This window comes from Narcine bancroftii, chromosome 4 (genome assembly GCF_036971445.1).
Source record: "Narcine bancroftii isolate sNarBan1 chromosome 4, sNarBan1.hap1, whole genome shotgun sequence".
Taxonomy (NCBI): domain Eukaryota; kingdom Metazoa; phylum Chordata; class Chondrichthyes; order Torpediniformes; family Narcinidae; genus Narcine; species Narcine bancroftii.
Window position 1 is genome coordinate 26,460,226 of NC_091472.1, and position 25,278 is coordinate 26,485,503.

The 25,278-nt window shown below is 39.5% G+C and overlaps 1 protein-coding gene across 3 annotated transcripts in view; it reads right to left on the reverse strand.

Moving 5' to 3' along the window:
• The window catches only part of mtr (5-methyltetrahydrofolate-homocysteine methyltransferase), a 111,061-nt gene that overhangs the window by 27,261 nt on the left and 58,522 nt on the right, over positions 1 to 25,278 (reverse strand). For all 3 annotated transcript variants that reach the window (XM_069930980.1, XM_069930978.1, XM_069930979.1), the window contains 8 exons: positions 21,544 to 21,633; positions 21,303 to 21,455; positions 21,034 to 21,141; positions 19,798 to 19,898; positions 17,896 to 17,963; positions 17,288 to 17,408; positions 6,773 to 6,854; positions 5,920 to 6,018 (listed from right to left, as the gene is read on the reverse strand). In XM_069930980.1, coding sequence (XP_069787081.1) covers positions 5,920 to 6,018; positions 6,773 to 6,854; positions 17,288 to 17,408; positions 17,896 to 17,963; positions 19,798 to 19,898; positions 21,034 to 21,141; positions 21,303 to 21,455; positions 21,544 to 21,633 — 822 coding nt within the window. The remainder of the gene's footprint in view (positions 1 to 5,919; positions 6,019 to 6,772; positions 6,855 to 17,287; positions 17,409 to 17,895; positions 17,964 to 19,797; positions 19,899 to 21,033; positions 21,142 to 21,302; positions 21,456 to 21,543; positions 21,634 to 25,278) is intronic.

Genomic DNA, 25,278 nt, shown 5'->3' on the forward strand with positions numbered 1-25,278 from the left:
AGGAAGGAACAGGCCCATGAGGCCATCCTAACCATCACACTCTCCCATATTAATCCTAGTCCTCAATGCCTTGCTGATGCAAATGTTCATGCAGACACATATGCTTCCATCACTTTCTCTGGCAGTGGATTCCAAACACTAACCACTATCGGATTTAAAGATTCTTCCCTTTGAATCTCTTACTGCTAAATTAAACCCAAGTCTTTGAATTATAGATATTTCCACTACAGGGAAAAGTTTACTGCTATCTACCTCAATTTTGTACATCTCTAACTGATTCCCACCTCCTCCAAACTCCCATCCCAACATCTCAAACTTTCTCTGCTCATGGGAGAATCAAACAGTCAATCCAGTCTCACTTCATAACTGAGAATTAGTAAAATTCCTGTTACCCGGAATTCGAGCAACCGGCAGACTCAAGCAACCGGTTAAAAAATGAGGAAAATAGTTGTTCAAAAATTAAAATAAATAAGAATAAAATAAAAGTAAAATACTCAAGTCTAAAATTGTAAATGTTCTCTTAAGTAACACATAAACCTTTGGTAAAGATGGGAGTAGATATTCAGCCAGAGGAGGGCCTTGGTCGTGCTTTGCTCGGAGCAGCTGTTTGAATAAAGTTGTGTGAAACAGCAAAGGTTGATGCCACTCACCTTTGAGGTGACTATCTAAAAGTCTCTCCTTATCCCCTCTTAGTAAGAGTTGCCCTTATCAAATATTTTATCTATAAACTTGGTGGAGATGAGGATGGGGGTTAATTATCTATAATGTCATTGATCGTCTTTTTGGCGGCTCCGTGGAAAGGGGGTGGGGGGGAACCTGCAGATGTAATGGTTAAATGTTTTCAAATAATGTGAATGAAAATAAAGTAAAATGCTTTAGGTTTTATGTGCAGTTTTGGTTGCCAAACTACAAGAAGGATATCAGTTAGATTGAAAGAGTACAGAGAAGATTTACTAGGATGTTGCCGGATCTTCAGGAGTTGAGTTACAAGAAAAGATTAAACAGGTGAGGATTCTATTCCTTGGAGCGTAGAAGAATGAGGAGAGATTTGATAGAGTTTTACAAAATTATGAGAGGTATACACAGAGTAGATGTGAGTAGGCTCTTTCCACTTAGATTAGGATAGATAAATACAAGAGGACATGTCCTAAGGGTGAAAGGATTTAGGGGGAACATTTTCACTCAGAGAGTGGTGGGAGTGTTGAATGAGTTGCCATCTGACTTGGTAAATGTGAACTCACTCTTAAGATTTAAAAATAAACTGGATCGATACATGGATAGGAGAGGTCTGGAGGGTTATGGAATGGGTGCAGGTCAGTGGGACTATGATGTTTTCAGCACAGCCTAGAAAAGCCGAATGGCCTGTTTTCTGTGCTGTAGTGTTCTATGGTTTATATATTCATGCAAGTGAGTTTGTTCAGTCTTTTTAAGCTGTTTATTCTTAATGCGGGAAATACACTTTGCTGGCATCTACCAATCCAATAGGTGCCAGATACCAGGGATTTTACTGTATTCCATCTCAGGCCACATCATGATGAACCTCCTCTATACCATCTCGAGAGCAAACATGTCTTTTCTATAATGAGGCAATCAAAACAGCACACAAAGTTGCAGAAGTGATCTCATCGATGTTTATAATGTTGTTCCATAACGTTCTTGGTATTCTATGCCCAGCTACTAAGACAAGCACCTTCTTTATCACCCTCTCTACCTATGCTGCAATATTTGACAATCTTGACCAAAGTCCCTCTGTTTCTCATTACTCGTGGGTGCTACCTCCATGATGCAAGTCCTAGCCTCATTAGCATTCCCAAAATGCATCAACTTTGCACTGGACAAGAATAAATTATATGTGCTATTTCTCTGCCTTAACAATATCTTTAAGTCCCTTGAGGCTAACACCATAAACTTTTCTGTCATCTGCAAGCTTACTAACCATAATCATCAAAATTTTAATGTATATTATAAACAGTAAGGATCCCTGTGGTACACCACTGGTCACTGGACTCCAATTACAAAAACCAACCTCCACCATCACCCTCTGCCTCTACAGTAGTTTATAGAATGTATACTGACTGGTTGCATCACAGCCTAGTTTCAAAACTCAAGTGTCCAGGAATTTAGAAGGCTGCGAAAAGTGGCAAACCTAACTAATTCCATCACAGGAACCAACCCCACCGATTGAAAGCATCTATGTGAGCCACTGACTCAAGAGGCTAACAAAATCGTAAAGGACCTCCATCATGGTCACAATCTCTACTCACTGCTCCCATCAGACAGAACCCCGAAGACCAGCACTTCCAAGTTCAAGAACAATTTTTATTCAACAGCTCTTGAACCTCCCATGTTATTCTAACCATAAACTACCACAAATGACCCCAGGGTTCTGCAAAAGATCTGTTCACATGAATGAAACATCCATTTTTTTCTTGCATTTACTTCAAATGTGAATATTTATCTATCATTTGATATTCGTTATCTCTCTTTCTGTCTCGCACTATGGTAGTTAGTACATCTTGCAAGCCTGCTTGGATGCAGCAAGAATGAATTTAGGTGCTTGTGTGTACAACAATAGCTTCATTCTGAACATATTACCAAGCCAACTTTAAACCCGATTTGTTATAGATTCTATTGTCTCTTGGCTTTTAAAACAACCTTCCACAGGAGGACCTTATCCAAAGCATCACTAAAGTCAACACAGTCAACCCATTGTCCCTGAATGTCTACTGAGTTACATCCACAAAAAAAACCTCACTCAAATTGTTAAGACAAGATCTCCCACCAACAAAGCCATGCTGACTCAAGTCTTTCTAAATGTGCAATGATCCTATCTTTCAGAAATGTTTCCAATAATTTCTCTATCACAAAACTCACTGGCCTGTAACTCTTGCTTGAGTTCCCTCTAAATCTCTAATTCCTCACTGAAACCCTAGTCTTTGGGTTACATACACATCTTCTATCAGGAAAAATTTACTCCTCTCCATAGCAACCTGGGATCCCCAAGAACATAAAAAATAGAATTAGGCCATTCGCCCCATTGAGTCTGCCCTGCCATTTGAATCATGGGCAATATATTCTTTCTTTCAACCCATTTTCCTACCTTCTCCTCATAACATTTGATGGTCTTACTAATCAAGAACCTCCGCTATAAATATACCCAGTGATCTGGCCTCCTCGGCTATCTGTGGCAATGAATTCCACAGATTCACCATCTGAAGATATTTCTCATCTCGGTTCTAAAGTTATGTCATGCACTCTCTGGTCCTAAACTCTCCCACTACTAGAAACATTTTCATGTCCACTCTATCCAGCCCTTTCAATATTGGATAGATTTTAATGAGATCCCCCATCATCCCAACTTGAGCGAGTACAGGGCCTTCAAATGTTCTTCATACATAACCCTCTCATCCCCAAGATCATTTATGTAAACCTTCTCTGAATCCTCTCTACCAGCATAACCTTCCTTTGATATTGGGCCCAAAACTGCCAAATTACAATGGGCCAACGGAGTGGGAGGGGCAACCTTTTACCACGTGTGGGTCAGATGATAAGTCAGTGGTTGAATGGCAGGCCGCACTGATTTATCAGCGGCGTCAGTTCAGGTGGGGGGGGGGGTGCGGTGGGAGGTGTGTCCGCGCTGCATGGATAAATTTAGATCGCAGGCTGGATAAATTTGGATTGCGGGCCAGGGCCAAAGGCTGCCAACTCCTGAAAATTACATCTTTGCTTTTATATTCTAGTTCTCTAAAAATTAATGCTAACATTACATTTGCCTTGTTTACTACTGACTGAAGCTGAAGGTTAACCTTTAGGGAATCCTACACAAGGACTCCCAAGTCCCTTTGGACCTCCATTTTCTGAATTTTCTCCCCATTTGGAAAATAGTCTATGCCTTTATTCCTTCCACCAAAGTGTATGACCATGCACTTCCCTATGCTGTATTGCATCTGTAATACACAAATGTGCTAAAGAAACATTATGTTAGTGAAATTACACAAATTCATAGAGAATTAAATTATCAAAAGAAATTTGGGCTGCACTGGCTCATGGGCAGAAAGGCCTGTTACTATGTTATAACTCTAAATTAAATTTAAAAAAATAGAAAATCAGTCGGACATCCAGCATCCATAGGTCAAAGGTAACCAACATTTCAAACCTGAATACTTTGTCAGGAATAAGGAAAAACAGCCTGAATAAAATGGGCGGGGAAGGGGGAAGATAAAAAGGAGGAAGGGGGACGAGCACAAGCTAACAGGCAAGAGGTAATAGGTGGGTATGTGGGAGGGTAGAAAAGAATGAAGCTGAGAAATGATAGGGGGAGAAGGTAGAGGGCTTTTTGATAGAAGGAATGAAATAAGCCAGAGAAAAGGAGACAGAGGGATAGGAAAAGAAAGACAGGGAAAGGGGTGAAAGGAAATTGGAAAAGTTGATATTAATGCTGCCCTGGTTAGAGACAGGCAAGATGAAATATATGGTTTTGTTCCTCCAATTCGCTGGTGGCCTCCATTTGGCTGTATGATGTGATGGACAGACATGTCAGTGTGGTGATAGTGTATGATCCTCGGCCAGTTCTTTGTCTGTTTTCCCAGTCTGTCCAAGTCGCTGTGTGGATTCCCTGTTTCCTCCACGTGACCCAACCCTCCAACTATCTTTGTTACATCAGCAAGCTTGGCCACAAAGCCATCAATTTCATCAAATAACTTGCATACAATGTGGAAAGTATCGGACCCTATACCAACTTGGTAGTCCTTGGGAGCCAACCAGAAAATGCCCTCTTTATTTCCATTCTCGGTCTCTGCCAGTCAGCCAATCTTATATCCACGCAGGTACCTTTCCCATAATACCATGGATTCATATTTTACTTATGTGCGACACCTTGTCAAATGCCTTCTGAAAATCCAAATATAAAACGTCTAATGACTCTTCTTTGTCTGACCTGCTCTTACTTCCTCAGAGAATTCCAATAGATTCGTCAAGCAAGATCTCCCCTGAAGGAAGCTACAATGACTTCATCTTATTTTATCTTGTGTTTTCAACAAGTACCCTAAACCTCATTCTTAAGACTATAGAATCTTGCTTAGCACTGAAGTCAGGCAAATCAGCCAGTAGTTTCCTGCCTTTTGTCTCTCTCCCTTCTTAAAGAGTGGAGTAATATTTGCAATGTTCCAGTTCTCTGGAACCATTCCTAATTTCAGTGATTCTTGGAAAGTAGAGACTTTGGAAAGTCTCTACCCCTACTTCTTATAGAACTCTTGGGTGTCGTCCATGCGATCCAGGTGACATCCACCTCTAGTTCCTTCAGCTTCCCAAGCACTTTCTCTTCAGTCAGTGACGACACTCACTTCTACCCTGACTCTCCTGAGTTTCTGACATGTCACTACTGTGTTCCACAGTGAAGACTGATGCAAAATGCCTATTCAGTTCACCTGCCATTTATTTGTTCCCCATCACTACTTCTCCAACAAAATGGTCCCAATGATCCAAAAAATCAGTTCATCCCTCCTATCTCACTCATTCACCTTACATGATCTATTTTCAGTCGTGCACAGCAATGGAAGTAATCCAGAGATCACAATCCTACAGATCCTGCTCTTTAATCTATTATTTCACTCCATGAATTCCACCCCTTCTTCAACCACGAGCTGTTTACCCTCCCCTTTCCGAATACACTGCAGTGACTCTGCAACATACTGACACCATTTGCTGATCTCTTTCACAACTACAAATGCCCGTCTACTCCCACTTACATGAGGAGTACTCCACAGTTCTCATTTTATCTCCCTATCTCAAATTCTAATTTAAACACACACATTTATACTATTCAGGCTGAACACTGTTCATATTCTCTTTTTCTTAGAATAGCCATATCTTAAGTATTTGGTGAGCACATTAATTTAATTAAATACACATAATAATGACCATTAAATACTCATAATAATTCTGTCGAATCTCTTCATATTCTTCAGTTACTTCCTCAAAGTAGTCATCTTTCAAGTTATCATCTAAAAGTTGAGAGCACTACAAATTAAAAAAAGAGAATAATGACTAACCACAAGCTAAAACACGATGAAACATGTTAAGTAAAATACAAGAATTACACAAATTCAGAGAGAACTAAATAATCTAAGGATATTTTCAAATTACCCCTGCCCAAGTTTTTTTCCTTGAATGCCTGAGGAGAAATGGAATTGTCTCAGTAATACTGAGTTGAAGAAAATCATGACCAAAATCACTGATTCAAGACTTTCCCAGATTGTCAGGTTTGTCTCAGGCTCGTGATTTACACAATTTAGAACTTCTGGTCGGACAGTTTTGAGGCCATCACCACTTTAGCAATGCTGTTTGAGTATTCACTCAATAAGATCCATCCTGGTTCAGAAAAGAGCAGGGCCAACAGTTCCCATTCCGACCTTTCCCTGAGGCCCTGCGACATATTCTCTCTCTTGCCCATCAGTTCCCCTTTAATTTTCTTAACACTCATGGGCAATTGACAAGTTGGTAATCAATCACCAACCCATCAGAGGGATTTTGAGCTGTAAAAAGTTGACTGTTCAATATTTAACGATGGCAGATGAAATAGTGAATTGAATTCACTGGACAGAATTTAGTTTTAAGTTGATCTGTCCTGTGTTTGTGAACTTGCATAGAAATTAGAAACTGGGTGAAAGTGTTGCAAGAGTAGCCATATTGCGAAAAGGACTGGCATACAAGTTAAAATAAGTGATGTATCACATACACGATTGATGCAAGGACAATATGATGAGAAACTTACCACAACAACACTCTTAGAAGCATCCAGAACATGAATTGCAGGTGCATTATACCTTGGTGCAATTTTGACAGCTGTGTGTGTTCTGGAAAAATGAACAAAAATTTAGGTTTAAGTAAACGTGGATCATATTTTGTCAATGACTGATGTCAAAGCTAATTATTCCTTTGGATAATCAGCAAGAAACTAGGCCATTCAGAGCAGGAGGAATATATAACCTTTTAACATCTTAAATAGGTGATTATGCAAATACGGATGATATAAAGTTGGTGATGTGATGGATTGAGAGAAAAGTTATCCATGGATACAGCAGATACAGATCAGATGGAAAGTTGGGCAGAGCATTAGTTGGTTGAAATTTAATTAACAATGATTTGTTTTTGAAAGTCAAGGAAATGTCGATGAACTGTGTAGTTCGGAAAAACAATAATACCAGTAGTGGGTTGTATAAAAGGCGGTGATGAGTCAGCGTTCAGGACATTGAAAACTTGGCTGAATGGTGCACCCTCAATAACTTCGCACTCAATGTCACCAAAACCAAGGAAGGGAAAGCCAGAGGTATACAATCAAGTGTTCATGGGTGGATCAGAGGTGGAGAGGGTGAGTCAATTTAAGTTCTTGGGAGTCACTATCTGGGAGGATCTTTTCTGGACCCAACACACTATGAAGAACCATATCACATGATTCACATCATGAAGAAAGCACACAAAAAAGGGGAGAAAATGCCACTGTGTATATTTAAGAGGGAAATGTTTGTATGTATTTTGATTGATATGGTTCACAGTGTGAAAAATAAAAATAAAAATTTTTAAATGAAGAAAGCTCACCAGCACCTTGAATTCCTCAGGCTTTGTGGAGGTTTGGCATGACATTAGAAACTCTGGCAAATTTCTACAAATGTGTGGTGGAAAGTGTGCTGATTGGATTATCACGGTCTGGCATGGGGACACCTATGCCATAAAGCCCTCCAAAAGGTAGTGTACAATGCCCAAGACACCACGGTTAAAACTCTCCCCACCATTGAAAACATCTACAGGGAATATTGCCATCAGAAAGCAGCAACAATCATCATGGATACACATCACCCAGCACACACTCTATTTTCACTGCTACCATCAGGAAAGAGGTCGAGGTGCCACAAGATTTGCACCACCAGGCTCAGGAACAGTGGCTACCCCTCCACCATCAGACTCCTCAACAACAAACACAATCATGGATTCATTTTAGGACTCTTTTGCACTTTCTTGATTTTTTTTGCTCTCTGTATTGTGCAGTTGGTTTTTATTTGTTTACATGTGTATGTTGAGTCAGGTTTTTTCCACTGCCAGTAAGTGGAAATTCTGTCTCGCCCACATTTATGTGATGTCATGCATGTACTCTGACAATAAATTTGAAATCTGATATAAGAGCTTGTCCATCATTCCTTGAAAAGTAGCAACCTAAGTACATAGGGAGGTGAAGAAGGCATATAGGACGTTGCCTTTTGTCATTCAGAAAAGAGAATGTAAAAGTTGGGACATCATGTTGCAATTTTACAAACCATTGGTGAAGCTGCACTTGGAGGTAATGTATGTTCTGGTTACCATACTTTAGGTAGGTTGTGAACTTCCAGTAGAGGAGATTCATTAGGATAAGAACATAAGAAATAGGAGCAGAAGCAGGCCATCTGGCCCTTCAAGCTTGTTCTGCCATTGAGAAAGATCATGGCTGATCTGGCCATGGACTCAGCTCCACCTACCTATCTTTTTCCCATGACCCTCTATTCCCCATACTATACAAAAAAAATGTCTTAAATGTATTTAATGGAGAAAGTGTATAATGGTTCTTTGGACAGAGAATTCTACAGATTCTGTACTCTCAGGGAAAAGCAATTCCTCCTGATGTCTATCTGAAATTTATTCCCCCAAATCCAGAGTCTATGTTCCCTAGTTCTAGTCTCACCTACAATAGAAACAATTTTCCTTCCTCTATCTTATCATTCCTTTTTATACATTTCTACAAGATCCTCCCTCATTCTTCTGAATTCCAGCAAGTGCAGTCCCAGTTGATTCAATCTCTCCTCATTTTCAAAATCAGTCTGATGAATCTCCGTTGCACCGCCTCCAAAGCTAGAGTATCCTTTCCCAAATAAGGAGACCATAAATGCGTTCAGTACTCCAGGTGTGGCTTCACCAGTACCTTGTACAGTTGCAGAAGAACTTTCCTGCTCTATAGTTCATTCCAGTATGATGCCTGGAATGAAGACCCCCTAGTCATGAAAAAGAATTAGATTTGCTGGGTTTTTCTTCTCTGCAGCAGTTGAGGCTGGGAGATCACCCAAAAGAGATGTGCAAAATTATAAAGTGCATGAATAGAGTGAACGGTCAGAATCATTTTACTATGGTAGGGATATCAAAACAAGGGGACAAAGGTTTAACATGAGAGGAAGAAGTATTAAAAGAGTCAGAGGCAATTTAAAAAAAATGCCTTCATCTCCCTATGCCTTCTGTTGTTGTATTGAATTTTTACAGGTGTATTGTGGAAGGTATACTAGCTAGTTGCATCGTGATCTAGTTTGGAAGCTCACTGCCCAGAAATGTAAAATCTGCCGAAAATGTCAAACCTAGCCAAGTCCATTACAGACATTGACCTCCCACCCACTGAGGAAATTTATGTGAGGTTCTGGGTCAAGAAACCAACCAGCATCATAAAGGATTCCCATCACCTGGCTACAACCTCTTTTCACTGCTATCTTCAGCACAGATGGGCTTGAAGATCAGAAGAACAGGTTTTTATAAATGGACTCCTGGACCTCCCCATGCTACCTGAACCTTAACCCCAAATACTCCAGAACCGCCAAATGATCTATCTGCACTACTGAAACGTCACTCTTTTTTGCATAAACTGCAACTGTGAATATTAATCTATCCTTTTTTAAAAATATTTTATTTAATATTCTACACATGCAGTAACTATAATTTTTATGATACAAATATCAAAAAAGAGCAAAATGATTTATATGCCTAATTAATCTATCCTTTTCTATTTATTATTTCATTTCCTATCGAAGGACATTGTGGCAGTTTGGTTTATACTGTTGTCATTGGTGTATCTTGCATATCTGTGTGGCTGCAGCAAGTAAGAATTTTAATGCATCTATACTTGTATACTGTATATGACAATAAACCTATTCATTAACTTATTTTCAGATGCAATTCACTTTTACTTTATGGACCTACTCTTGCTGAAGCTGATGTGAACATTCAAAACTAAAAGATTGTTTGCAAATTTAATTATTCTTCACTTTTCTGAAAAAACATAAATATGCTAATCAATTTATCAGGTGTTTGCAATTTATCTCTTTCCCAAAGGGCAACCAGAATTAATTGGATTTCATGTCTATTATATTACATTATGTTATATTTTTATATAATTCTGTTTTGTTTTTGTATAGTCATATGATTTTTTTTAATGTATATGCAATTATTATGTGCTGTTTGAGAAATGCATCAAGTGCATTCTTGTGCGTATGCACTGAGGTCTGCAAAATCACTGTTTCACTTGGATGTTTATGTACAGATACATCTAGTAATGAAGTAGCTTTACTGTACCATCTGTGAATCCTAGATGTCCCACCTCGAGGGTGCCATGATTGTAGCTGGCAATTTCAACTAAGCCAACCTGAAAACAGTGTTATCGTGGTTTCAACAGCACGTCAACTTCATCACCAGAGGAGAGAACACCCTGGATCGGGTGTACACCATCATCCCTGGTGCGCACAAGGCTGCCCCTCACCTCCACCCTGGATTACTTATCTGTCCTGTTAACCCCAGCGTACAGTACGCAGACAAAACAAACGGAGCCAGTTTGCAGGGAGATCAGGACGTGGCTGGGGAGAAATAGCAGTTCTACAGGACTGCTTTAGCACCACAGACTGGAGTTGTTTCAGGGAGGCTGCCGCTTACAATGGTCAAGTAAACATCAAGGAGTATATAAGCTCAGTGACTGGCTACATTAGGAAGTGCATTGAGGATGTCACCAAGTCCAAATGCTTCACAAACAAGGATAACCACAAACTCTGGTTGGCTGCAGAGATCCAAAGTTTGTGATGCTGCCTTCAGGAGAGGAACAAGATGGCACGAAGATCAGCCAGGACTGAACTCTCCTGTGCAATCCGGATGGCAATTCTGTGGATATGCGTAGAAAATCCACAGACAGCTGTACAACACCAGCGACATGAAGCATATAGCTAGGGATCAAAACATCAACAGGTCACAAGACAACCTTGTGAGTCAAAAACAATGATGACTCCTTTCCCAACAGACTGAACACTTATGCATGGTTTGATGAGAAGACAGGCTGATGCTGAAGAAAGTTCCATGTCCCCCTGATCAATGGGCCCCCTGCATAGCTGTGACTGAAGGGAGGAGAACCCTATCCAAGGTGAACCCACACAAGGCAGCATATCTGGTCAGGCACTAAAGGACTGCGCAGACCAACTGATAGATCCTTACGGATATCTTCGACAGGTCACTGCAGAAGCTCTCCCGCGGGTTTCAAGATAGCCACCACCATCCCGGTTCCAAAGAGGGTGACAGCAACAGGCCTCAATGACTACGCTCATGGGACTGTCCAGCACTATTATGTAATGCTTCAAGCGTCTGGTGATGGAATGCATCAAATTCCACATACCAGAGACATTGGTCCCTTTTAATTTCCCCACAGAAAGGATCATTCTATTAATGATGCTATAGCCTTTTGTTACTCCACTCCATCCTTGGAGAATGAGGCCTCATACACCAGGCTGCTGTTCATCACTTCAGCTTGGCTTTTAATACGATCATTCCCCAGAGGTTGTGGAGAAGCTGTACTCATTGGGACTCAACACTCCTCTCTGTAACAGCCTGTCTGATTCGGCATCAGAAAATCGAGCACTGGTGCACCTCAGGGATATGTGCTCAGCCCACTCCTGATCATGCAACTGACCCACAACTGCAATGCCAGATCCAGTTCCAATAGTGTCATCAAGTTTTCAGATGGGGGGAGTGGCAAGATGGCGTAGGGAACAGACGTGCCTTCCACACCTCTCCTGACTCTGATTTATTGTTTTGTCTTTAAGTGCCCGTTAAAGTACTTTTAAAAGTTTATAAATAATAAGAGGTGTTGGATTAGTGCCTAATGGTTTATATGCAAAAAAAGGGTAAAAGAAAATATCAACAGACTGTTAAAAAACTACGTTTTCCGAAATTGTCTGAGCCAACTTGTTTACAAGAAGCCAGGACTCAACGTAGAATGGATCCAGAGGAGGACGTGCAGAGTTCGGCATTGAAGCTTCGTTTTAAGCCGGTGAGGCTCTCTGAAGGTCGCGTTCAACAGCTTTCAGAACAAGGGGCTGGACGGGTGCCAGTGTTTCGCACAGTGGCCACTGCAGGTGTTGTTGCTGAGGCTTTGACAGTTGAATCAGCTGGGGCGCCACCAGCTGGAGAGTTAATGAGTTGTCATTCGACTGCTATAGTGGTGGCGCTGCAAAATGCATCTTCAATTACAACGGTTTTTCCAGACATCGATTCAGTGAAGATGATTAAAGAGATTTGGCTTAAAGATAACCCTGATCTTCAGTCTCCTGGCATTGCTGGGGGGACTTTGAGAGGGATTTTTATACAAAGTCAAACTGCTAGAAAAGATACTAAATTAAGGGAAGGGACAGAAGATCCCGTGGTCTCTAAGGAACAGCAAGACCCCATTATGCCTGAATCTACTTCTGTTGAAATGTCTGTTAAGGATCTTGAAGATAAGATGTATTCTGTATCGAGTCACTTAGCTAATTTTGTGAACCTGTTTATTTCCAAGATTAATGCGATGGCGGAAGTCATTAATGGAGCTTTTAAGCTTGAAACCATTGAAAGATTTGAAATGTGTGATCAAGGTTTAGTCGATGCACAGGATCAACTGCAAGATGAAAATAGAATAATTGAAACATTGCAGATCCAAAATAAAAATTTAGCAAAAAAGGTTGATTATTTGGAGAATCAATCTAGACGGAACAACGTGAAAATTGTTGGTTTGCCAGAAGTCATAGAAGGACCAGATCCAAGAAATTTTTTTACTGAATGGATCCCACGAGTGTTAGGACAGGATAAATTTCCTGAAGGTTTAATACTGGAACGTGCTTATAGAGTTTTAAGAAGAAAATCTTTTTCAGGACAGAATCCAAGATCTGTTTTGATCCGTTGTTTAAACTATTGTGACAGAGAGACAATTTTACGTACGGCTATTAGAAATGCCCGGCAAAATAGATCTCCTTTGATGGTTCAGAATAATCCTGTTTTCTTCTATCAAGATTTGAGTCACGAAATTATGTTTCAACGACGCGAATTTAATTCTGTGAAAGAACGGTTGTGGAAAAAAAGACATAAAGGAACATTCAGGTATTCTGCAGTACTGAAGATTTTTTAGGATGGAAATTAGCCAAAGTTCTTTGACAATCCTAAAGAGATTATGGACTTTGCTCAGTCTCTACCAATCATGCAGTTTCAGGAACGATGTAGTCATTCAAGGTCTCCAAAGAGAGTAGAGATGTAAGGTGGGATCCAGTTTTTTAAAAGAAATGGAAGCAATGGTGACCGAAGTGGTAACGTTGATTTAAAAAAATAAATCTTTTATCTTTTTTTTGAGAAGAGTTTAAACAGTTTAAATAATGATGATAGTTTAATGAAATGGGAGTTGGGAGAGGGAACTGGGTGGGCACTAGTTTCCAGAAGTCATCAGCTACCTGTGAGTTATCTCACACCCAATATTTTGGGGGAGTTACCGCTTTGGGCGGTTTAAACAGGAGGAGGTAGTTGTGACCTCCGACCTGTTTTTTTTTATTTTTAATTTTTGGGTTAAGAAGTGAAGGTTTTTTTATTATTTTTTTTTTAAAATAAATAATTTTTTTTTAACTCTTTTTGTTTTCTGATTGTAATTGAGAGGGAATTAGGAGGTTTTTTTCTCTCCTTTTTTTTTCTCTTTTTTTGGGGGGTTTTTTTTATCTTTTTTCTTTCTTTTTTAAGAGGATGATGTCACAGAAGATAAGTCAAAAATTGAGGATGTTGAATTAGATGAAGAGGAAGATGAGGGGAAAGGTGATAAGAAGAAAAAGAAGAAAATTAAGTACAAATACATTGAGGGAGAAGAGTTTAATAAAATTAAGTTAATTTCGATAGAGAATTTTGAAGTTGTTATAAATGAAGAATATGGAGAATTTTATAAGAGTTTGAACTTTTTTCTTTTTTTTCTTTTTTTATATAAGGGGAGGGGAAGGGAATAAAAAGTTTATCTGATTGTTTTTCTAAGGGATGTTTTTGTTCTCTCGATGAATTATAAAGGAAACTTGGTATTAATGAAAATTCTGTATTTATGTATTATTAATTATGATTTTTTTGAATAACAGATATGTGGTTGATATATGATTTTAATATTTGAACTTAGTTTTAAAGTGGATTTCATTTGTTAAATACATGTATTATGTTTGATTTAAATATATGTTTAAGGGTATTATTTTAGTATTGATATTTTTTTTGTTGTTAGTAATTTTTTTGTTGTTAAGTTTTATCCTTTTTTGTAAGTGGGGTTTTTTCTATTTTATTTACAATATTGTTAATTAATTCTTCACTCTTTATTTTGGGGGGGGAAGGTTGGACTAATTTTAAATTAGATGATTAATGTTGTGTTATAATTATTGGGGGGGTTAATTTGTGTAGTTTAATGATGTAGTTTTCTAATTTTTATTATCTTATTTTTTATTATTTCTTTAAATGTAATTTTTATTTTATTGATGTCATAAAATTTTAAATAAAGTTTTAAAAAAAAAGTTTTCAGATGGCACAACAGTAGTTGGTCTCAGCTACAACAACGAGTCGGACTACTGAGAAGAGGTGGAAAATCTCGTGATATGGCATGAGAGTAACAAACACTAGTCTCAACATGGACAAAACAAAGGAGATGATTGTGGACTTCAGGAGGACTAGAGACGACTACTCTCCACTACATATTAATAGCTCCGCAGTGGAGAGCACCAAGTTCCTCGGAGTCCCCTTATGAAAAGTGACCTATTCTTGTCAGGAAGAAGCAACAGTGAATGCAGCTCCTGAGAAGATGGAGTCAGCCAAGGCCACCAGCCACCAATCTGTCAACTTCCTACAGGATCTCAATCGAGAGCCTTCTGGCTGACTGCATGACAGTGAGATACAGTTGCTCTGAAGCACTGGATTGGAGATCAATGTACAGGACCAAAAAAAGCGGTAGAGAATCACTGGGGATTACCAACCCCACCCTCCACCTTGGACTACCCCCACAATCAATGTGATTTAGTGGGATCATTGTTTGTAAATGGTTCGCAAAATCGTTAAGGACCTCTACAAACCCACGCACACAGCATCTTTGAGCTGCGCCCGTTGGGAAAGAGGGTACAGGAGTAGCAGAGCCAGAACCACCAAGATGAGAAACTGCTGAATGAACTGCTCCCTACAAACCCTCTACTATTTAACAATATTTATTTATTTTTATATGTATATACGTACTGCATGTATGTATGTGCATTTTATCTGGGTGTATGTTGCAGAGGTCGACAGCATTGAGTCCACGCTGCTGAAGATCCAGCTGCGCTGGGTGGGTCACGTCTCCAGAATGGAGGACCATCGCCTTCCCAAGATCGTGTTATATGGCGAGCTCTCCACTAGCCACCGTGACAGAGGTGCACCAAAGAAAAGGAACAAGGACTGCCTAAAGAAATCTCTTGGTGCCTGCTACATTGACCACCGCCAGTGGGCTGATCTCGCCTCAAACCGTGCATCTTGGCGCCTCACAGTTTGGCGGGCAGCAGCCTCCTTTGAAGAAGACCGCAGAGCCCACCTCACTGACAAAAGGCAAAGGAGGAAAAACCCAACACCCAACCCCAACCAACCAATTTTCCCTTGCAACCGCTGCAATCGTGTCTGCCTGTCCCGCATCGGACTGGTCAGCCACAAACGAGCCTGCAGCTGACGTGGACATTTACCCCCTCCATAAATCTTCGTCCGCGAAGCCAAGCCAAAGAAATGAGGCAATAAAGTTAATATGCTGCTAGGTCACGAAATTAACCTCAATCTGTCAAAGAAATTTCAGACTATGTAAACAAGCACAAACACAACATGAGACAACAGCCATTCAAATGAATTTATCAGAAAATATTTGAAAAACATAGCCAGTATCTATGAAAGAAGTAGAAGAGAATATTTTTAAAATACTAAATTAAACAAGGACTATATATAGCAATTGCATTTTCTTTCCTTTTGAATAGAACCTCTTTTTAATAAAAACCTTATTCGCAGTTCTAGTTTGACAGGACATCACTAGGTTCAAGGTGTAATATACTCTCTCAAAGCTTTTTTATCTCATTATTACTGGGCATTTTGTGAACATTACAAAACAATGTATTCTGATTTTTTTTAAGGCAACTGCTGTGTAACCAAATGACTCAAAAATTAATATGTGGACTGCCTCTTCTACGTTACATCATGGGCATGCCAAATTTGGGCTGACATATTTAAATTTTAAAAGTAGACAAACAGCGCAGTAACAGGACCTTTTGGCCCACAAGCCCATCCCACCCAATTAACCCTGGTATGTTTTGAAGAGTGGGAGGAAACCGGCGCACCCAGAGGGAACCCACGCAGTCACACGGAGAACGTACAAACCCCTTAGCGGTAGCACCAGATTTGAAACCCAGTTGCTGTACTAAACCACTATGCTGTCACACCCTTGAGACAAGCATCCTGAGGAATGGGAGGGGGAATCCATGAGGAGGATAAAAATGCATTTTCTTTGTTGCTAAAAAGGAATATTTGTCAATGATATAGAGAACATAAATGGAAATGATGATGTGTTTGTATAACCAGGTGAAATAAATGTCAGAAACCAAAATAGTCGATCCCGGGTGAATCTTTGGCTATGAAGAAGTCTAACAAAATACCATTAGAAGATCTGAATGAAATATTGCACCATCTAACAGAGCACTGAATGTATCAACAGGCTTTAGTCCACACAAACTGGTCAATGAACACATGGTGAGAAGTCTGCTTAAAATAATTAAGGAACAGTTCTTGACACAGGATAATGAAATGGAATGCCTTGAGTGTGTGTTGTTTTTTTTGGGAACGACTCAAGAGCTTGTGTTGTTACTAGATGACATATTAAGATTCTTAGTAAGGGACGAAATTTCAAACTGATAAACCAATTTTAAACAAGGATAAATGATGTTAGTTGATAGGAAAATCAGTCCTGCATCTTTCTATCCCTCCCACAAAGATCTTGAAGAAAGCAGTCACTTTAATTTATGAAGATGAAAATATTCCACAGGTGTTGCAGAAAATTTGTTCATTTTGGATTGAAAATAGTTGTGATAAAGTTGAAAAGAGGAAAGAGAAATCCTGTTCTAATTCCAGATACCTTTATTGTTAATATAATAAAACAGGATAACATTACACAAAATTTGCTTTAGTCTGCCATAAGGTTACTTACTTTGACGTTGTTGCTCCACCAATCAGTAAAGGCATTTTCAAACCTATCCGTTCCATTTCCTTGGCAACATGGATCATTTCATCCAAAGATGGTGTGATAAGACCAGACAGGCCAATAATATCTGACAAAATGAAAATATAGCATGGGCATATTCATGAGTCTGCTTTAACAACTGAATCACTGCCTGGGCAAATTGCATAACGAAAATGTTAGCGTCAAAGCTTGAGATTTTGAACTTTCAAATTCAACCAAGCCTGAGGGAAGGCAGATGAAGACCAGGAAATGACTGAAAAAAAAAAAGTTTTCATGCTAGTTTTAAGAACTGACTGAGCTCACATGAAAGGAAAAGTAATTAAAATTGATTCATGTTTAAAAATGTCAATATACCAATTTATTCTTGCAAAGATCTAGTTGTTGAAATTTCTTAGAAAAATTTCAGGATTATCTTCTTGCTCCCAACCTTTCTTGCCCTGTTCACACTGTGACAGAGTGGAGAAAACCACTCAGGAAAAGGGGCAGCATAAACAATTAAGAAAAAATACATATCCATCAACTCAGCACTTCTTGCAATCCTAATCTCTGAAAGTTTGGAGGCCTAATGTATTTACCTGCTTTATTTTCAAGAGCAGCTTGGAGTATTTTATCACACGGTGTCATAACTCCCAAATCAATCACTCTGAAATTAAAATTAAAATGTATTTTAAAATAGATTCAGTGAGCTGAAAAATCCATGTTTAACTTTAAAGAACGATACATTTACATTCCTTATCTTTTGGCAAGGCCAACATTTTTTTACCGAGATATTGACGATGACTGGCCCTTCCGGCCCATGAACAAGGAACGCCGAAATGCACCCAAGTGACCAATTAACCTACCAACCCTATGCATATTTGGAAAGTTGGATGAAACTGGAGCACCCAGAGAAAACCCATGCAGGGAGAACTGTTGCAGTCCTTTAGGTGAAAGTACTACCACAATACTGGATTTAGGGGGAAAATGAGGGGGAACTTCTTCACTCAGAGAGTGGTGGGAGTGTGGAACAAGCTTCCAGCTGAAATGATAGATGTGAGCTCGATTTTAACATTTAAGGGAAATTTGGACAAGTATATGAATGGGAGAGGTACTATGGACTGATTACAAGTCAGTGGGACTGGGCAAGGAAAGTGGTTTGGCGCAGACCAAATGGGCCTAAGTGGCCTGTTTCTGTGCTGTAATTGTTCTATGGTTCAATACAGCAATGGTGAAATATTTCAGTATGGTTTATGGCTTGGAGGAAAACCTACAGATGAGTATTTGCTGCCCATGTCCTACTTGAGGGACAATTTGCAGGTTTTGATGTTGCTATTTGAGTTTGATTGCACACTGGATGGGAAGACGGGAAGGGTGTTTTGTTATTTCAGGAAAGCTTTTGGGACACAGGAAGCATTTCAAAGAAGACTAATTAGACTTATACCTGGAATAAGCAGGTTGTCTTAAGAGAGAAGGTTGAATGCGTTTGACTTGTATCCACTTTAGGAAAGTGAAAGGCAACTTAATTGAAAGCTATGAGATGCTGAAGGTTGTTGATATCACAAATATAAAGAGATCCAGGATACCAACAAAAATAAGGGGTCACCCACTTAAGACAAAGAGATTTAACTTGTTTAAGCGCTCTACAAATCTTTCAAATGCTCTTCTTCAATGGGTGATGGAAGTAAACTCTAAATATTTTTGAGGCAGAGATGGGTAAATTCTTGATAAGGGAATTAAAGTTTATAAGGGTTATGGAAGAATGCAAAGCTGAGATTGTGATAGTACAGATCTATCACCAATGTATATAGTTACAGTATCTAGACTGTGCTTACAGCAATTGGCTGAGAGCTAAGCCACGCCTACTGTCTGGGCCTTAAAGGGTTGTGTCCCTAGCCAGGTCGGATCATTCCGGACTGGTCGGCCACCTGTGAAGAGCTCCTGTCTTTTTTGCTAATAAAAGCCTTGGTTTGGATCAACAAGGATTTGATTCTTTCGACGAGCTCTACAGAGATTATGAACTTATTGAATGGCAAAGCAGGCCCAAGTGGCTTATTTCTGTTCCCAAATCATACACTTTAAATAATATTTGTGGACAGGGCAGGAAACAAGTAGGGATACATGAGAAACTACAGATGCTGGAATGTAGAGCGCAACACAATCTGCTGGAAGAACTCATCAGGTTAAGCAATATCAGAGAAAAAGAAATGTCAACATTTCATGACAGAACCCTTCATTAAGAAACAAGTGAGCTATTTTTTCCAAGGTGATGTCCAGTCTATGAAGATTTCCCAAAACATCCAAGGTGTCAACATTATTTAGCACTTAGCCTGACTATTGTTAAGGTCTTGCTTTTTCTGCCCTTCTGTAAGCAACCCAAGGTTAGGTTCATCACAACGTTCTCAGGCTGGGATGATTAACCCCCAACAATCAGAACCATCTTTCATTGAGAAGGGTATGACTTTCAAATAACCATTAAAAAAAACAGATGGGAAATTTACCTGAAGTTGTTGCAACCCAGCACCACGCGAACAATGTTCTTGCCAATGTCATGAACATCACCCTTGACAGTGGCTAACACAATGGTCCCTTGGTATAGGTTCTGCAGAATGACAATTCTTTTATCACTTGAATCAAAGACCAGGATCATTCCGATTGCTTTAGTTTTTATGACAAAAAAAATTATAATGTCTACAATCTGAATTAAAATAAAAACAGGTGAATCCTATATCTGTCCACAGAGCTGTCACAATTGAAGCCACGTCAAATGTACACCACTTGTTATTAAACCAGGTGAGAATTTTTTTACAGGAATGTTAAGCTGACACAAGATAAGTGGAGAAAGACAATTTGTTTTCCGACACATTGAATTTTCAAACTAAGAAGGTGAAAAAAAGATTTTTTAAAAAGACAGCATTACACTTCTCTCATTTTTAATGGAACATGTCATTTTCAGTCAATTCTTTTAAATTTCAATTCTAGATGAGTACTAATATGGGGGAAGGGAATCCAGGCAAAATAATACGCTCTCAGGAACTTGAAAGATAGTTACCAGCCAGGTGTCTCAGTCAGAAAACTGTGACAGGATTCAGTAACATTTTTAAAAGCAGTTTTATGATATATAAAAAAATAAAGAAAACTGCAGCAGTTCAAGGAGGGCAATATGCTACCAGCTTCTGATGGCAACTTCAGATAAATACTGAAAAATACAGCACAGGAGCAGGCCCTATGGCCCACATGTCACCGCTAAACATTAATTTAAACTGAGACTTTATTGATTATACCTGATATGTCTCCCTCTTTTCCTTTCATATTTATGTGTCTATTCATGAGATGGGTAAAATAAAATACTGACATTTACACCCACATCCTAAAAGGCCACAAACAAAAAGGTGACACAGTGATGCAGCTAATATATTTGCTGCCTCACAGAATTGGAGATCTGGGTTCAGTCCTGATCTCAGTGGGAAGTTTCTCTTTGGCCCTGTGACCACATGATTTTCATCTGGGTGCTGTGGTTTCTTCCCACCTCCCAAAGCCACGTGGGTTGGCTGGGTAATTGTAAAGGAGTGGTAGAATCTGTGCAGGGGTTTGAAGGGAATGTGGGATGAATGTTATATTAGTATAAAATGTTTGGTTGATTTTCAGTCTGCATTTGTTCGGTCTAAGGGCCTGTTTCGATGTTATATTCCCCTAAACAAGTGTCCTAATCCTGAGTTAGAGAATCAATAACTTACAATTTCTTCTAATTGGCTTGACTGCATCAACATTTCTTCCTTCTCCTGTTCCATGAAAGGAACAAGATAATTAACAGCTTTCTTCATTACACGAGCAGATTTAATGACCTGATGGCATCAAACAAATTTGCAAAATATTAAAACAATATACACTTTAACTTTCAGATTTGTGGTTCAATGTTAAGCAGTCAGTATAGTACATTAATATTACTAAAATACTCCCTCATCTGCTTTTGTAAACAGAGCAACAAAATTGATCCCAGTCTTACCTGTGGGAGAAACATCTTTCCTGCTCCAAACAGTTCCCCCACAGCTTTCATTCCATTCATCAGAGGCCCTTCGATTATATGTAGGGGTCTGGGGTACTTGTGTTGATTGGCTTTTGCCTCTATGGTATCTTCTATTACATACTTTTCTATACCCTAAAAGATAATGACAGAATTCCAACATGCGCATCATACACAAGCAGAAAAGACAGTGTGCGGAAAGAATAAACATTCAAGCATTTACCTTAATAAGGGCATATTCAAGACGTTCCTCAACAGTACCATGTCTCCACTCATCAGTAGTTACTGCTGTTTTTCCACCCTTGGCATGAGTCTAATAGAAACAAAGAACCAAGGTGCAGTCTGTTAAGCTACAAAAATCACGGTTTCTTTACATATTCTTAAGATAATTACATTGTAGTAGGGAAAATCAAATGCACCTCAAGATTAAACGAAGATATATTTTTATCAATTCAAAAGGCAGAAAATTCTTCAATTGAGAAGCTGGTAAATTTTTTGATTGATCAGCATTGGCATTCCAAAAGCACCATAAAAATTGTACAAGATGATCCAGTTTCCTTTTCACGATGCAATCAGCCACCCTGCAAAGACACTTCCTCGTCACAAATCTAGCAACTAACTGCACAGTGGTTTCCACTGGTCATTTACGTCAGGAAGCTACAATAAAGTTCATTGAATATTTCTATATTTCCTTTCTCAAGTTCATTCAATATTTTAAATATTGAGGAAAAAAAATTAGATAGAGCTTGCACAATTTTTTTCCTTAAGTGTGTAAAGTTTGGGTTCACTCAGTCACTAAAGTTCCATAGGACCCTGATTCACTTCAAACCCACATGCCCCACCAATAACCTGCAATCCTTAGCACAACACTATTACACTAGGGACCACTTGTGCGGGGTTCTGGATAGATTTGTTCCTATTTAACTCAGTTCAATGGTTTCACTGATGGAGCAGGACTTTTGTATAAAGTGATGCCATAGATTGTTTGCTACACTGAGGCAGGGAAAAGATGGTAGAAAAAGGGAACCATGATTGACAAAACAGGCGAACAAGTTAGTAAAGAGGAAGAAGGAAGCACGCATTTGATGTAAAATGCAAAAAAACAGTAAGGGCTCATAAGAATTATATGCTAACCAGGAAGGAATGTAGGAGAGCTCAAAGGGGGTATGACAAGGATTAAGGAGAACTCCAAGGTGTTCTATGTGTACATGAAAAACACAAGGATGACAAGTGAAGATAGGGCCACTTAAGGATAAAGGAGGCAACATGCCTGGAGGTGGATGAGGCTGGGGAGGTCCGGCTTCAGAATTCACCAGAGAAAAGGACCTTGGTCAAGTTGAGGTCAAAATAGAACAGGTTTGTGTGCTGGACCTACAGCACAATACAAAACATGTCACTACCTTAGAAATTACTCAGCCCACCCATAGCCCTCTATTTTTCTAAGCTCCATGAACCAATCTAAAAGTCTCTTAAAAGATCCTATCCTATCCTCCTCCACCACCGTTGCTGGGAGCCGATTGCACGCACCCACCACTCTCTAAGTTAAAAAAACTTACCCCTGACATCTCCCCATACCTACTGTGGCAACCATTTCAGCCCTTGAGAAAACCATCTGACTATCTATACAATCAATGCCTTTCATCATCTTATACACCTCTATCAGGTCACCTCTCATCCTCCGCCACTCCAAAGAGTTCACTCAATCGGTTTATGTAAGGCAGTTTGAGTAAACTTGGCCTTTCTCCTTGGAGCAGTGGAATGAGGAAGTATTGGGTCTTCTTAAAAACATTAACGTCCCCGGGCCAGAAGAGATATACCCCAGGGTGCAGTGGGAAGAGAGGGAAGAGATAGTTGGAGCACTGGCTATGATCTTTGCATCCTCCTTGACTACAAGGGAGGATTGGGGAATGGCAAATGTGGTCCCCTTGTTTAAAAAAAAGTAATAGAGAGAATCCTCTTGTTTAAAAAATGTAATAGAGAGAATTCTCGGAATTATAGACCACTGAGTCTTAAGTCAGTGGTGTGCAAACTATTGGAGAGGATTCTTATGGACAGGATTTGAGAGCATTTGGAGAAGTACAGTCTCCTCACCAATGTCATATACAACCTCACCATAACATCTCAACTCCTGTACTCAATAATTTGATTTACGAAGGCCAAGATGTCAAAAGCTTTCTTTTCAACCCTGTCTACCTGTGACACCACTTTCAGGGAATTATGTTTATGTATTCCCAGATCCCTTTGTTCCGCCGCACTCCTCAATATTCTACCATTTACTATATATGTCCTTCTTTGGTTTGTCCTTCCAAAATGCCACACCTCACACTTGTCTGCAATAAATACCATCAATATGGAGTATTGTGTGCAGTTCTGGTTGCCAAATTACAGGAAGGATATCAGTAAGATTGAAAGAGTGTTGCCAGGTCTTCAGGAGTTGAGTTACAGATAAAGATTAAACAGGTTAGGACCTTATTCATTGGAGCATAAAAGAATGAGGGTAGATTTGATAGAGTGTACAAAATTATGAGGGGTATAGATAGAGTAAATACGAATAGATTCTTTCCACTTAAATGAGGAGAGATAAATACAAAAGCACAAGCACTTAGGGTGAAAGGGGAAAGGTTTAGGAGGAACTTCTTCACTCAGAGAATGGTGGGAGTTGGAACGATTTGTCAACTGACATGGCTAATGTGGGCTCCCTCTTAAGTTTTAAGAATAAATTGGATAGATACATGGATGGGAGAGGAATGGAGGGTTATGGAAAGGGTGCAGGTCAGAAGGAAGCATGGTGATGTGAGGGGAAGGTCAAGCTTCATGAGCCTAACTGAATTCCTTGAAGAAGTTACAAAATAAATTTATGAAGGAAGGGGAGTAGATGTGGTGTGTATGGATTTTAGTAAGGCATTTGATAAGGTACCCCATGAAAGACTCTTTCATAAAGTCATGAGGCATGGGACCCATGGAACTTTAACTGTGTGGATTCAGAATTGGTTTACCTGTAAAAAGCAGAGAGTTGTAGTGGATGGAAAGTATTCTGCCTGGAGGTCAGAGACTAGTGAAGTTCCCCAGGGATTTGTTCTGGAACCCCTGCTCTTTGTGATTTTTATAAATTACCTGGATGAAGTGGAAGGATGGGTCAGTAAGTTTGCAGATGATATGAAGGTTGGAGGAGTTGTGAATAGTGTTGAGGGCTGTTATAGGTTACAAAAGAGTATAGACAGAATGTAGAGTTGGCAGAAAATGGCAGATGGAGTTCAATCTAGGTGTGTTAGTAATCCATTCTGGAAGGCTGAGTACAAGGTTAATGGTCAGATGCTTAACAGTGTGGAAGAACAGGGTGCAAAGCCATACATCTCTCAAGATTGCCACTCAGGTTAACAGGGTAGTTAAGAAGGTGTATGGGATGCTGAGTTTTATAAGACGGGGGATTGAGTTCAGGAGAGGACATGTTGCAACTCTACATATTTCTGGTGAGACCATACTTGGAATATTGTATTCAGTTCTGGTTACCTCATTATAGGAAGGATTTGGAAGCTTTGGAGAGGGAGCAGAGAGACTTACCAGGATGCTATCTGGATTGGAAATTAAGACTTATGAGGCAAGGTTAGCAGAGCTAGGACCTTTCTCTCTAGAGCGAAGAAGGATGAGAGGTGACCTTCTATAGGTCTGTAAAGATTCTAAGAGGCAGGGATAAGGTAGAGAGCCAGTGCCTTTTTAATCAGGATGGGAATAACAAACACCAGAGGACATCTATACAATGTAAAGGGAGGAAAGTTTAGAGGGACACCAGGGGCAAGTTTTTTTATTTATTTACACAAAGGTTTTTTTTGGTAGGAATATACAGGTTGGCACCACATAGAGGGCTGAAGGGCCTGTACTACAGTATCAGCAACTCAGGTTCAAATGCAGCGTTTCTACAATTTCTGGTTTCCTCCTACCCTTCAAAAAAAATGTATGG